The following is a 15039-nucleotide window of genomic DNA, read 5'->3' as shown; positions in this document are numbered from 1 at the left end:
AGTTGAACAATTAATTTTGATGTCAGAATTTTGCATGATCTAGAACTATACTTTCAGAATGAATCCTCTGCCTTCAATACAAATATTTCAGGAATGGAACTCAGATGTTGTTTACAAAGAAGGTACATCTATGACAAATCTTCAAAGTGGCACTTTCACAAGCAGGTATACAAAAAAACCAACTCTGTACCTACCTTTTGGCAGCACCGCTAAAAGGTTGGCATCGATATCCTTAGTGCTGTCTGCAAGCTCTTCTTTATCTTCAAATGAAAACTCTTTCTGAAAACTGAAACGTCACCACCATCATTTAACTTAACTATGGAAGACTCCACTATTAATCAAGTTTCACTATGGCAGAGAGGCGGGGATTTTTTTTCCTATTAGAAACATTAGTGCTGTAACTAAAGAGTATTTGGATAGCCTACAGCATTAGCCTATCATTGTCTACAGTCAATATTTCATCCTACATTGTGCCCTCCTTAGTTTTTCTGATTCTTGTTTTCTTAGTGTGGAATTTCATACCTCATAATACAGATGCTAACCTTCTCACAAACACACCTTTGTTTTTCTGGCCATGGTTTTATTATTCATAGTCTAAACCAGTCTTCCCCAACCTGGTTACCCCCAGCTGCTGTTAGACTCCATCAATCCCTGCCGTTATGGCCAAATCTCAGGGATAATCAGAGTTGTAGTGAAAAAATCTGGAGGGCACCAGGTTGGGGAAAGCTGGCCTAGATCTTAGCTACTGCACTGCCCATAATCTTCCAGAATCAGAAATTCTCCAGCCATTTATCAGTCATTCAGGTTAATGCACAGCATCCATCCATATTTCTTGATTTTGATCTTCTATAACTCCTGGCTGCACTGTATTGTCATGCTGTTTTACAGGACCGTTTGTTTTTGCACAAACACACATACTTCCCTGCAAAGCTACTGATACCTACAAGAACTACATCTGCTTACACATGCAAGGTACCCAGGCGGTTGATTATAGCCAGAGCTTAGAAAAGTTGTTTTTTTTGAACTACAGCTCCCATCAGCCCAATCCAGTGGCCATGGTGGCTGGGGCTGATGGGAGTTGTAGTTCAAAAAAAGTAACTTTTCCAAGCTCTGATTATATCCCACCAAGTGATACCACTCCAATTCTGAAAATTTCACTGTTTCTTGATTTGTTTCCAGGTATAATTATTACCTTTAAAGACCTAACAGTCTAGGATGAGGGTACCTAGATCTGCAGTTTCCTGAACTATCAGAATCGAACCAGATGCTTACCAGAAAGAAGGCTTTTTCCGTTATATTCCCTGGCTCTGGAACTCCTGCCCTAGGGAAGTCTGCCTGGTGCCTTCACTGTCATTTGAACTGCCAAATCAAGATAATCCCATTTTTCTACACTTGTAAATGACATCATGGCTTTTATGTCCTTTTATGAGCTGTTTATTTATTATTTATTTATTTAAAATATTTATATCCCGCCCTTTTTCCGAGGAACTCAGGGCGGCTTACATTAAAACATTAAAACAGCAATAATTAATAAACATGATATTCAGTTTAAGCAATTTAAAATGGAATTAAATAAACATAGGTTAAAACTAACTACATTGGTTAAAAGCCCGTCTAAATAGAACAGTCTTCACCTGTGCACGAAAATTTGATAATGAGGAAGCCAACCGGACCTCAATAGGGAGAGAGTTCCACAGTCTAGGGGCGGCCACCGAAAAAGCCCTATTCTGTGTCTCTGCAAGATGAAGTTGCAGGAAGGAAGGGGTTATAAGTAGAGTCTCGCTGGAAGATCTTAAAGTCCGAGCAGGTTCATAGAGGGAGAGGCGCTCTGACAGATAGCCTGGACCTAAGCCGTATAAGGCTTTATAGGTCAAAACCAGCACCTTGAATTGTGCCCGGAAACAAATGGGCAACCAGTGGAGCTGATACAACAGCGGGGTTGTATGTTCTCTATATCCCGCCCCAGTTAACATCCTGGCTGCAGCTCTTTGTACCAATTTCAGTTTCCGAGCAGTCTTCAGGGGCAGCCCCACGTAGAGCGCGTTACAGTAGTCTAATCGGGATGTAACTAAGGCATGTGTCACCATGGTCAAGTCTGACTGGTCAAGGAACGGGCGCAGTTGGCGCACCAATCTTAATTGAGCGAAAGCACTCCTAGCCACAGCCGAGACCTGTGCCTCCAGAGTCAGAGCCGAGTCCAGGAGCACTCCCAAACTGCGAACCTGTGATTTCAGGGGGAGTGTAACCCCATCCAGCACAAGTTGAATCCCTATTCCCTGCTCCGCCTTCCGACTGACGAGGAGCACCTCTGTCTTGTCAGGATTTAATTTCAGCTTGTTCGCTCCCATCCAGTCCATCACTGATACCAGGCATCGGTTGAGAACCTGGACGGCTTCCTTGGTTTCATCAGGTGGAAAGGAGAGATAGAGTTGGGTGTCATCTGCATATTGGTGGCACCGAACCCCAAAACTCCGGATAACCTCTCCCAGCAGTTTCATGTAGATATTAAATAACATGGGGGACAAAACTGAACCCTGTGGGACCCCATAGGTCAATGGCCAGGTGGTCGAACAGGAGTCCCCCATAACCACCTTCTGGGTTCGTTCCTCCAGGAAGGACCGGAGCCACCGTATTACCGTGCCTCCTCCAAGTCCCATCCCAGCGAGGCGGCCCAGAAGGATACCATGGTCGATGGTATCGAAAGCAGCTGAGAGATCCAGTAAAACCAACAGGGACACACTCCCCCTGTCCAGCTCTCTGCGAAGGTCATCCACCAAGGCGACCAAGGCCGTCTCAGTTCCACAACCTGGCCTGAAACCAGACTGAGCTGGATCTAGATAGTCCGTCTCATCCAAAAATCCCTGGAGCTGAGCAGTCACCACCCGCTCTATTATCTTGCCAAGAAAAGGAATATTAGATACTGGGCGGTAATTACCTAATAACAGGGGGTCCAAGGAAGGTTTTTTCAGTAAAGGTCTTATTACTGCCTCCTTTAGACAGGACGGTATGCTGCCCTGTCCCAAAGAGGCATTAATCACTTCCATGACCCACTTAACCAGTCCCTCTCTGGCAGTTTTTATAAGCCAGGAAGGGCAAGGATCTAACATGCACGTGATGGGACGTACTTCTCCAAGGATTCTGTCCACATCCTCGGGTTGAACAAGCTGAAAAGAATCCATTCTAATTAAGCAAGCAGGAGCCGAAGTTACATCCATAGAGACTGTATTAATCTTGGCGTCTAAGTCAGAACGAATCTGAGCGACTTTGTTTGCAAAATAACATGCAAACTCATGGCAACGGGTTATAGAGTGGTCAACATATTCATGAGGGTCAGAATTTAAAAGACCCTTGACAACTCGAAACAATTCCGCCGGGCGAGATTCAGCGGATGCAATAGAGGCGGAGAAGAAGAGTTTCTTCTGGGTCCTCACTGCTATGGAATAGGTTTTTAAGTAGGCTCTAGCCTGTGTTTGATCAGATTCGTTCAGAGTTTTCCGCCAACGTCGCTCTAGTCTCCGTCTTTCACGTTTCATCATCACCAGTTCTCCAGTAAACCAAGGAGCCGATTTGGTTCCAATCCATGAAAGGAGGCGCTTAGGGGCGATTGTGTCCACCGCCCTGGTCATTTCTTCATTCCAAAGGTCGACCAAGGCTTCGACAGAATCACCTGCCGAGGTGACCGGAAAATCCCCAAGGGCCATCAGAAAACCATCCGGATCCATCAGTCTCCTGGGGCGGACCATTCTAATTGGTCCCCCACCCCTGCGGAGGTTCTGAGTCACAGTGAGTCGAAAACTAACCAGGTAGTGATCTGTCCATGACAACGGAACTAATGAAAGTTCCTCCACACCAAGATCACAAACATCTCGTCTAGCAGAGAAGACAAGGTCCAAAGTATGACCAGCAGCGTGAGTGGGGCCAGATATTATTTGGGACAAACCCATGGTTGTCATGGAGGCCATGAACTCCTGAGCCACTCCAGAAAGGGCAACATCGGCGTGGACATTGAAGTCGCCCAGTACCACAAGCCTGGTAGACTCCAGTATCAACCCCGAGATTACCTCAGTTAGCTCAGGAAGGGAGACAGTTGGGCAGCAGGGTGGGCGGTACACCAACAGAATCCCTATTTTGTCCTGAGCACCCAGCTTCAAAAAAACGCATTCGAACCCTGAGGACTGTGGAAGAGGGTACCTGGTCAGGTAGATGGTATTTCGAAAGATCACTGCGACTCCACCTCCCTGTCCCCCAGGTCTAGCCTGCTGGTGTACAGAGAAACCAGGGGGACAAAGCTGAGAGAGATTAACTCCCCCAGCCTCATCCAACCAGGTCTCTGTAATACACGCCAGGTCAGCGTGTTGGCTTTATTGTTTTGCTTCTGTCCGTTGATTTACTATGTATTGCTTTTATCCTTGTGGATTCTTTGAATGGAAAGGCAGGATATTAAGTTTTGAAGTAAAAGTCCCAAGTCTGAATCCAGCCAAAGGAGGCACGTGCTATAAGAACATGTACAAAGGACAGTCCAGGGATGTCAAAAAAATAAGTAATAAAGTCAGCTGGCATTATTTTAAATGTCACTGGTTTGGCAATAATAAATTACAGACACAAAATGACATCCTTGAACTCCATGGTAATTAATCCACAATGACTTAAATACCACCCAAGCTTCTGTATTCTGAACAGCTAATGGAGTTTAAAATTCCCACTTAATCCATATAAAAAAGGGTGGGAACAGACCAGCCTTTACATATTTTGATGGAGGGTAGAGAAGTTTAGTTCTCTAAACAAATCCATGTTTAAAAACCTTGTGTGTTGGCCATACTGGTTGAGGCTGATGGAAGTTATATTCTTCTGGACTGCAGCAGCTTGCCTATCACTACTGCAATGCAAAGGGTTAGAGGCCACCTCTATAAGTACGGCTGCGCTGATTACAGGGGAAATTAATACAAAATTAAATTTGAAAAAGTTATGGGCATGCTCTTGATTAGGGGGTTAATCCATTTATTTTAAAAGTTAACTATACACCCCAGACTTCGAGGTCAATCCTGATAAATTTCTGTGTGTAATTTTCATTAAAGATGCATGACAATCTCTCATGTGAACACTGATGCAGTTCTAAAGAGTAAATGTAACCCTCATGAGGTTACAGAAAAATGTGCATCCCAGCTACAGCACAGCATGTTCAGAAACATCCTTGAATGATGTCAACAGAATAGAATTTAAATTTTATTTTCTCCAACTAGTTGGAAAAAGCCCCTTTGGCTCTATGGCTGTCAGTTTTTCTGATTATGCTTAACTTTTAATGCTTCAGCATAAACTCTTAATTTAGTAGTGAAACTTAAAACCACCCCTAGAAGATCTGGCATCTAAAGACACCCCATTCTAAAGTTATAAATAGATTCCTAATTCTATAAAATCAAGCAGGGGACCAGTTGTCCATTCTGGACCTCATACTTGCAGGGTCTACTTTGTTTTTTACTAGTATCTTGAGGTCCACCAAACAAAGCGAGGAAGAGAATAGCGCCTGAGCCAAGTGGACATAATTCTCAGTGTAAATGCCAGAACCTCTGAGAAGATGCTCAGTCCAGGAATTTGTGATCACTAGCAGAAGCAAGTTCACCCAAAAATCTCCTTTTGGTTTTCCTCTAATATTCCCTTTTCAGCAACCTAATTTATGGGAGGAAAGCTTTCTAGATGTTGTTACTATTAAATAAATGGGAGTCAGACATCCTTGCTGTTCTACTGCAAATCACCCAGAGATCTACCAGTACATCCCACACTTTCTGCCCACCCGTTCTAGACAAGCTCACATTTTACTACTGACAGTATAGGCTGGATTTCTAACCATGCCCAGCTTTCTAATTTAATGATTTGGGGCAGGCCTGCATGATCTACAGTTCTTCATCTTTCTTGTCATCGCATCCCCTTCCTGGCATGAATTAGAGAGGTGATGATATAAATTCTCCTACTCCCCACCCCCGCACATGATACATCACAGAAGCCCAACAAAACTCATTTCCAGCTTCTTCAGCTTGAAATGTTGTGATTACCGTTCATGAAAATGATGATGGCAATAAAGTACCAGAGCTTACAGTTTCTAACTTTTCATTTAAACACACCCACACACCAAACTGGAAATATTTCCATGGCACTTTGGCATTTGCAAGATGCTCATTAAAAGCATGGCCCAAAGCACTAGGCTTTCTAATCTTTCAATTATTTATTGTTTCAAAACTAGCTAATGTTAAATAAACTGCTAAGCTATCTGCCTCGCACTCTTGTTAGATGGGCTGACAATAATTTTGGACAAAGAGGGCATGTTTTAAGAAAAAAAGGATAGGGGGGCTGCTCTCTCCTTCTGTGACATGCAGTCTTTGAATATCTGTCCTATTAACCTAATTACAATTCCCAACAGTCCAGCAACACTATTAACTCAAACACCAAGGAAAATTGCATTTTGTCTTTTTGGCTTGTTGTACTACACATCCAAAGAAGCTATCACCTTGGACTCTTTCATAGAAAGTTAACAAAAACAAATGCACTGTACAATTTTTAACACACAAACTCACACACTTTTTTATCTTGAGTCCCTTTTTCCTCTATCCCTCTTTATGTGGGAAGACCACAGCTCAGCGGACGGGACACAACTCAGCAGTAGAACACGTGACTTGCAAGCAGAAGGTCCCAGTCTTAATCCCTGGCTTCTCCAACTAAAATGGCTGGGAAAGGGACCTCTGTCTGAGATCTCTCAGAGCAACTGCACCTAGGCAATGCTAAAAGAGACTGGACTTATAGCATGACTTAGCATAAGATAACTTGTCTGCATGGGCAAACTTTCATAGCAACTAAAGGAGCATCACCAAGTATTTCCATGCACATAAACATAACAGCACTAATAACAAAAGATGGATAATTAGTCTCCTTTGTGCCGCTCTGGCTCCTGAATTTCGTTGGAGTTCCATTCATTGCCCAGGCATGCTCCTTCAAGACCCAAACCTGTCGTTATCTGCTCTGTCCCATGCAAAAAGTAGAATATGAAGCTTTAAAAAAAATAGAATAAAAGGTTGGCCACCTTCTTAACTCCTAGGAGGAATTTACATGGATGAGCACTGCAGTACATGCAAATTTAAATACGTGCCAGCTTCTGAGATCTCCAAATACATGTTCTGTTAAGTGTAATGCTGTTACACTAGTCATTCTCATAAGCAAAGAAGGTGACCAAACCCATATTGGAAATAAGGATATGCTGGAACCTCAGTAAACAAAAATATGTTCTGACCTACAGGCTGAAGTCTGTCTCAAAGACCACCATTCAAGAGTCATCCACAAAATGGCACTGTATAAATATCAGAGGGGTAGATATGTTTATTGCTTTTGCTGCAACAGACCAAATCTTGTGCATCTTAAAGATGTACAGGTTTATTGTGACATGTTTTGATTGGTTAGTAACCTTTTCTTTAGATGCATAAAGAGTTACCTTCAATTGAGAGACACCCACCTACCCACCCACATAGATACAGGATGAAAAATGTCAACAGTGGAATCACAAGACCATGAAATATGAAGTACAGAAGGCTTGTGACATTTCTATTTGAACTTTGCACAGAAACATCACAAACCTCCTGTTCCTCTTACATTTTATGGCTTTTGGCTCCACTCTTAATTCCCCCCCCTGCAAACCAAGTCTTCAAGCACCTTAAGTGTGGGCTCTGCCCCTTAAAATGTTATGCCACTATGGGCTGGTTTGCCCATCACATTAAGCCATGGTTTATGGCTTACTACGAACTAGTAGCATGGTAGCTTTTGCTGCTGAATTGCTCTTGTTTTGCTCTGCCCTACCTGGAGTCAAAAACAACACACCATAAGCCCTGGCTTGGTGTAACATGCAAACCAGCACTTACAGTTTGTTTTCCCCAAACAAACAAAACTAAGGTTTGTTCTTGGTTTGCTGCTCATGAAAGAGAAACAGACCATGAGTGATGGTTCTCAGACAACACTAATAACCATATGTTGTTTGTGAACCAGCAGCAATTCAGAAGATCCACAGTAAACTATAAACCAGGGCTTACCATGATGTGTGAACCAGTGTTAAAAATCTGGTGGTCTCCAAGGTGCTACAATAAGTCTTTGTTGTTCTAATATATAAATAATACAGTGATGAAGTCAACAGTTGTTCTTCATTCTCAGTTACACCCAAGAACTGTTAAGAATGTTTTACCTTAGTGTCCTTCTTCTCTGGAGTAATCTTGGAGTCTTATACCTGATCGAATTTTCTTTGTCAAAATCTGGAACAAAGGGGGGAAATTATACCACATCAACAAAAGGTTTAATGAGAAAAAAGCACACCAGTGCTTGAATAGTCTACCTTATACTTTGAGGCTAACAAATCAGACTGAACCTCAATGACTAGGTGTTCATATGATGAAAGCAAACCATTCTGGGGACAGAGGACAGCAACAGAACACAGACCATGACTCAGAACTATCAACAGAGAACTAGGAGCAATATGTCTCATGTTGGCAACCTGGGCAAAATTGTTATAGATGGCATAGGTTTTGCAGTGGCCCAGTTTGCACATCATGGTAAGCCAAATGATATGACCACCCTGTTCCTCTCTTTAACGAGCTAGAAGAAAACAGCCAGAGGCTGGCTTAGCATTCCATGTGAACTAGAGGAAGCCAAAAGTAGAGTCACTAAGAACATGAACGTGTCACACTGTTTGGGGTTTTAGTACTCTTAAGAGTACATATTTACTCAGTCACAAGTCTCATTGTTTTCAGTAGACTTTAGTGTGTATAGGATATCAGCCTATGGGTATAATTGCTCTAGGTGCAACTGGTATTCTTTTAGAAAACATGAAAAACATTACACTTTGGGGGGGCTTAAAGCTGTATGCACATTTTGATGTTCTCTGATCCAGAATTCCCAGGCATGTTTCCATTTAAAAAACCACAGGTGTACTATTCATACTTCACATTTGCATCAGAAAATATCAAATAATGGTGTACCTACAGTAGACAATATTGAACTAGGTAATACTGTAGACAATACTGAACTAGAGGAACCAATGCTTCCTGCATTCTTATGTAGTGTAGATTCTGAGAGCCAGTGTGGTGAAGTAGTTAAGAGAGTGTTGGACTACACCCTGGGAGACCAGGATTCAAATCGCCGCTTGGCCATGAAGCTCACTGGGTGATGCTACCTCACAGGGTTGTTGTGAGGATAAAATGGAGAGGGGGAGTACTATGCAGTCCACGTTGAGCTCTTTGAAGGAAAGGGGGGTATAAATGCAAAAATAAATAAATAAATAAAGCAGGTCCTAGGCAACTCCTGTCTGTATACACGGCGCACATAGAAGGCAAGCTAGATGGGCCTCGATTGTACCCAACAGGCTTCTGCTCATACAAAGGGACTTCCCCATCCTGTGCCCCCAAATCTGCTCTAGTGAATCCCACAATCCTCTAGACCAGAAGTTGAGGCTGCACAGGAAACTTGCAAGGGTGGGAAGGTAAGTCCCATTGCAAGAACAGAAGTCTTCTGCTTGTGCAATAGCACTGCTGGATACAGCCCTTGGTTTGTTTGTTTTAATAGAAACATGGTCTGGATGATTCAAATAAAGCTAAGGAACAGTACGATCCCTCACCCTTTCTCTCCCACCCCCCTTCACATTGAAGTGACTCCTAAGCTTTTTAAACAGTATATAGAAAGACTGGGTACAAAAAGACTGGGGAAATATAAGTAGTCAATAAAATATTGTTTCCAGTTAACTGGAACAGACAGTAACAAGAAATCGTGTCAGCAAGTAAACGTCATTCTGCAAGGTGGCATCATTATGTTTCCTGCTTCTTCCTATGGTGATATCCAGTTTTTTTTCTCCCTGAAGTAAGAAAATGGATAACACTAACCCTAGAAAAAGCAACTAAAAAACAAAAACAAAGACACAGCCCAATATTCAAAACACACATTAGAAGTAATTCACCATTATTACTCTGTTTGAAGTTCAGTATCTTAATGAAAAAGAATGGCCTTTAAAAACAATATATTTGTATATTGGAAAGAACAGCTATTAATAATTCTCTAACAGTATATGAGTTTGGTTAAATTAAAGCCAGGCATGTGTAAAAAATTTATAGAAAATCTAAATGGTGTATACCTAACATGGCTTTTGGCACGGGGCTCTCTCTTCACCATGAAAGCCTCAAGTAGTCCACAGAAAAAATTCCTCTCTGTCCCCAGCCAAAACAGGAGAGCCTCTCAACTAAGGGATGTGGAGGAAGAAGGGAATCAGGCCAAAGAAGAAAAGGCCTGTGTGGTATTATGACTTGACTCTCCATTATCCATGATCCCATTCTGAATAACTACAACGCACAGAGCATCTTGAAATAATGGTGCATTGTTTGCCATTATCCTTTCAATCTACAGCAAATTTCAATATGCTATGATATCTTGCCTCAGTAAGTTCCATTAGTGGAGTTCTCTAGACGGTACATGTTTTTGACATTATTTGTTAAAGGTTTCAAGAGGGAAAATAAACCTATAGCTCAAAAATCATGCATTCAGCACTTAATGTACATAAAGATGTTGAACAGAGGTTAAAGCATTTCTGTTTTCAAGACTCTCTCAAGTGGGTTGGCTGCTATTTTGGTGGTTAATCCAAAAAGCACGTCCCGTATTCTCTCCAGAATACTGAGTAGTCACTGCAAAAGTATCAATACTCCATCCCTTGAACAGTCACAGGATTATAATGAAAACTCCTCATTGGAAAGTAATTAATATATTTATGCATATATTTCTTGGTATATTTATTGAAGGCAATAACATTATTTCTTGCTTCCACATTTAAGCTGTACGTTATGCTACCACTCAAATTATAAAAAACAAGCAAGCCGCTTCTTAGCATATACATGGTATAAGCATCACCTAAAAAAATCCTCAAAAGATGTTAACACTAATAATTACTCAGTATATCTACAATGCTTTAATTCAACTGCTAGCTAAGGTAATTAGAAGATTCATCTAACTGGATTTTTTAAAAAGAGCATCCTTTGAGGAAACAATAAGAATAGATGCCAAACTAAATGCCCATTACTAAAGTGGCAAATATTTTGTGACGGTGGCAGCAGCTGGGGTGGGGTAAAACCTTGATAAAACTCTTTGAATATAGACTACAATAAATTACATTATTTTTGATGGACTTGGCAATCTTACCTTGCTCTTCAGAATATCTGACATTTCTCAAATAGCTGGATATCCAAGGATTTCGGAACATGGTTGCACAAAACAAAGGGATTCAGCAAAAGGAGAAAACTACAATAGCAGCTAATTCTCAGCCAGCCACAGCCCTAGGCCCGTCCTAGCAATATTGTATAGAGATTTTTCATTGCTCAGGACTGGAGCTGTCAAGCTATTGCGTCCCAGGGAGTACAGTAAATGCATAGCAATAGGCTGCAAACTGGAGCAGCTCAAGACACTAATCAGATTACAAGCAGAAATTAGGCACATGAATGCTAAAACAGGTTGGGCAATGATGACTGGGAGATTCATAATATTGCCACTTCAAAACTGTTAGAATATACATAATCATTTAGCTAACAACTAAATAACCGAAACCTTTTCCGTTCCATTTTTTTGCAAGGAGATAGAAATGGAAAAATCTCATTGGCCATAAAGGAAGGGCAAATTTGATATCTCTATTCAGAATATACTGCAGTGATAGTTTAAAGAGAAAGCAGAGACAGCCAACCAGTGTGGTCTGTGGAAGGACAGATGCTGGTAATAATATTCATTATGCTAAACATTTGTCCCACTACAGGCAGACTAACAGCAAAATATTGAAGCAGCTCAGATTTATGGACAAACTACGAACAAAATAGCTCATGTTTGATCTGGGAGGAGAGATGGGTAACTAAGAACTTGAGAACAGGTATCAGTCCTAGAAATTCTTAAAATTTAAGACATGAGGGGTTAAAAGTACAGTTGCAAAAATTGGAAGGACACAATTCACCTAACTGCTGCATTCCTTTTTAATTCAATACACATATGAGACTTCAAAGTTCAGTAGGGTCAGAATCATATCCCCCAAATCAACTTTAAAACAGAGAGAGGGAGGGAGGGAAGGGATAGAAGCACAGTTTCTCCAGGTAAAGGAGATTATGCAAGTGTCTCGTTTTAAGGGTAAATTCTTATTCCTGTCATCCCAGTCCCATAAAAGAGAACCAATGGTCTTTGCCCACCATTCGAAAGAGGGGACACATACATTCCAGGAGATGATCCCTCCAAACTACTCTTTAAACTGAAAGAGTTCTAAAAGACCTTTTTGTGTTAGGCACAACTGTTCAGAAGGGAAATGGCGGCGCAGTGGTGGAACTTCCACTGTGAATAACTTTTCACATCTTGTTTCCCAACAGCTTTTGAACATGCTAAGTTTAAAGAATGGTCTGGAGCTGCATAGTCTATCTATGGATATAAAAATGGGTTCATAATTTGTGAACTTACCCCTCTGGATTCTGGCCTTTATTTCCACAGTTCATACTTCCAAAGAATATAGTGGGCATCCTTGGTTTTTTTAGATTCCAAAAGGGTTGCCTGCAACACATATTTAAAGTTGCTCCAAGGCTAACCTTATTTGACTGGCTACAGGGAAAGGCTACATACAGCTCAGTGTGCGCAAGGTCTTAGGCTCTATCTCTGGTATCTCCAGGTCAGACGGTTCAACAGAGGAAGTGGCAACCTTGGAGAGCTGCTGCCAGTCAGTACCAGAAACTATTAGCTACATGGACCAATGATCTGACTTGTTACGTGCCGGCTGCCTATGAGTTAATTGTTTTAAAACTGGCAACCCTAAGAAATGCACTTACTCATAACGAAGCCTAATTATATTACGAGATCTGAACATAATCGACCTGAAGGCACATAACAACAACAAATTATATTTTCATGTGTCTCAATAACTCAAGAGAGGCATTAAAATTATATCTTCATTGAGCATGATATTCCCCAATATCTTGTCGTTGGCAATATGTCCCACCCAATGGGCACAGGGAGGTTCTGCAATAGTTGGCCTTTGCCCAATGTTAAAATCAACAAAAGGTACATAATGTTTAAAGAGATTTACTGAGAGTGAAATATACAAGAGGAATATTAAAGGGAGGAGGAAAAACGATAATTTTAAGCATCCTAGCTCATGCACTTAAGACTCAAATCCACTCCCTTCTCAAGTATCAGGATTAAATGGCTGAAATAAAGATTTCCCTATGATTTTTGCAGAGAAGCACAACACAGAGAAATTCCAGCACATAACCATCCAGTAAATGATCTCTTGAAGTTTGTTTGTTTTTACACAACCAACAGACTGCTGACGTCTATCAGTGCCACTATGCCACACACAAGTTCATTACAGTATAGGCCTATTCAACACATTCATTTTTCTTTCACATCTTCTAAACAGGATGTTTGCCTTTAGAGTAGTCTAGTCCTACCATCCCCAACCTGATGCCCTTAGGATATTTCGGACTACAACTCCCATCAGGAAAATGGGATGCAGGACAATCTGGTCTGGATTGGGCTCAATGCCATCATGCGACAGCAGTGACACCTGCTTGGAACCCTGGGCTGGCTCAGCACTGCCCTCTTTTTGGAGCTTTCCAGTAGACTCTGCCATAGGCACACTCTAGGGCTCTGCCAGTGGAAAACCCGCCAGCCTGCCTTCTGTTCACTAGCACATTTGCTACCACAAAGAGAGCTTCGGCTATGGGGCGGTATATAAATGTAATAAATAAATAAATAATGGGAAGGTCAGCACTCATGAAGTGATTCTTGTGTCACTCCAGTGACAGCGGGAGGGGGGTTTGGATCAACCAAGACACTTTTACAGGGGTCAGGAAGTCTCACGTAATCTGATCAGGCCTATACTATCAAGACACTTCCTTGTTGATAATAGCAGGGTCCTTGCAGTTCCCACATTTGACCAAAGCTGGGTGATGGTATAATCCTCCTCCTTCGGGGTCCCAGGATTCATGCCAGGTTATACTACACTCTATTAAATCACAATTAGTGCTGAAAAAATTGGAAAGTGCTCCAGCGACTGGAAATGGGAACACAACACTGTCCCATTGGTAAAGCTGTCATAAAGGAACCCACAGCCCTTGCCTAATTTCATGTGGCCTTCAGCATCATCCAGCTCTCTGGATGCCATGGACACACTCTAGGTTTCCAAATCATCCCTTTGAAAATCAGTTCCTCTGTGTGTGTGTGTGTGTGTGTGTGTATGCATGCGCGTCCATGTCCAAAGGGTAGAGAAAGGATGGTATGGCACAGATTGGGTGGATCAAAAATTTTACAATGTTGCAAATATGTGCAATATTTGCAACATACAATGTGAGCCACAACCATGACAAGTGGCTGATCTTCAACATTTTTTTAAAAAAGACTTGTAACTCAGCGGCAGAGGATCCTGCCTTGCTTGCAGAAGGCCTCATGTTCTCTAGGTACTGCTGGGAAAAGCTCTTGTCTGAAATCCTGGAGGGCCACTGCAGTCAGAGAAGACAATGTTGAACTAGATGAACACTTCCTATCTTCCTAAAAGGCTATGCTAAAAAAGTGGTAGGAAATATTTTTCTCGCTGCTGCCACTCTGTGCAGAAATGCTGTTCTGGGCAATGGTGGTGGCGACCTTGGTGGACTCACACTACATCTGTCAAGAAGCCATATTGTTTTCTGTCCTCTTTAAGTAGCTTAGTTGGTTCAGCTCAACAGGGAGGCTATAAGTTTTACTATGGAGTCAGAGTTTAAAGTACTGGCGCCTGGTTTATGAGGCTGCCTTCCAGGTATCATTAGACTTGGATGCTCAGAGAACAAATTGTGGCATTCCCTTCCTCTGAAGGAGAACCATAAAAATCCACTTGATTTTGTTTTAATTTGATTTTAGTGGATATTTTATGTATTTATAGAAAATGGGGGCAGGTTTCCAAATAAATGGGAGTTCCAAATAGCATAAATGTGAATGTAATGTTTGCATTTAAAAATGTCTTATTCATACAAGTTT

The 15039-nt window shown here is 41.7% G+C and overlaps 1 protein-coding gene across 26 annotated transcripts in view; it reads right to left on the bottom strand.

The window, feature by feature from the left end:
* Positions 1-15039, bottom strand: part of SVIL (supervillin) — a 196345-nt gene that overhangs the window by 92813 nt on the left and 88493 nt on the right. For 19 of the 26 annotated variants that reach the window (XM_061586447.1, XM_061586448.1, XM_061586453.1 and 16 more), the window contains exons 2-3: positions 8216-8282; positions 195-286 (exon numbers count right to left, since the gene is read on the bottom strand). The exons of 1 other annotated variant lie outside the window; for it this stretch is intronic. In XM_061586447.1, the coding sequence (XP_061442431.1) occupies positions 195-286; positions 8216-8282 (159 nt within the window). Of the gene's footprint in view, positions 1-194; positions 287-1272; positions 1360-1634; positions 1736-7276; positions 7330-8215; positions 8283-15039 lie in introns of those variants that run through there. 6 more of the 26 variants (XM_061586466.1, XM_061586468.1, XM_061586469.1 and 3 more) reach the window with 3 other exon arrangements.

The sequence above is a fragment of the Rhineura floridana genome, chromosome 10 (genome assembly GCF_030035675.1).
Source record: "Rhineura floridana isolate rRhiFlo1 chromosome 10, rRhiFlo1.hap2, whole genome shotgun sequence".
Taxonomy (NCBI): domain Eukaryota; kingdom Metazoa; phylum Chordata; class Lepidosauria; order Squamata; family Rhineuridae; genus Rhineura; species Rhineura floridana.
This window is presented reverse-complemented; position numbering and strand designations above follow the sequence as displayed.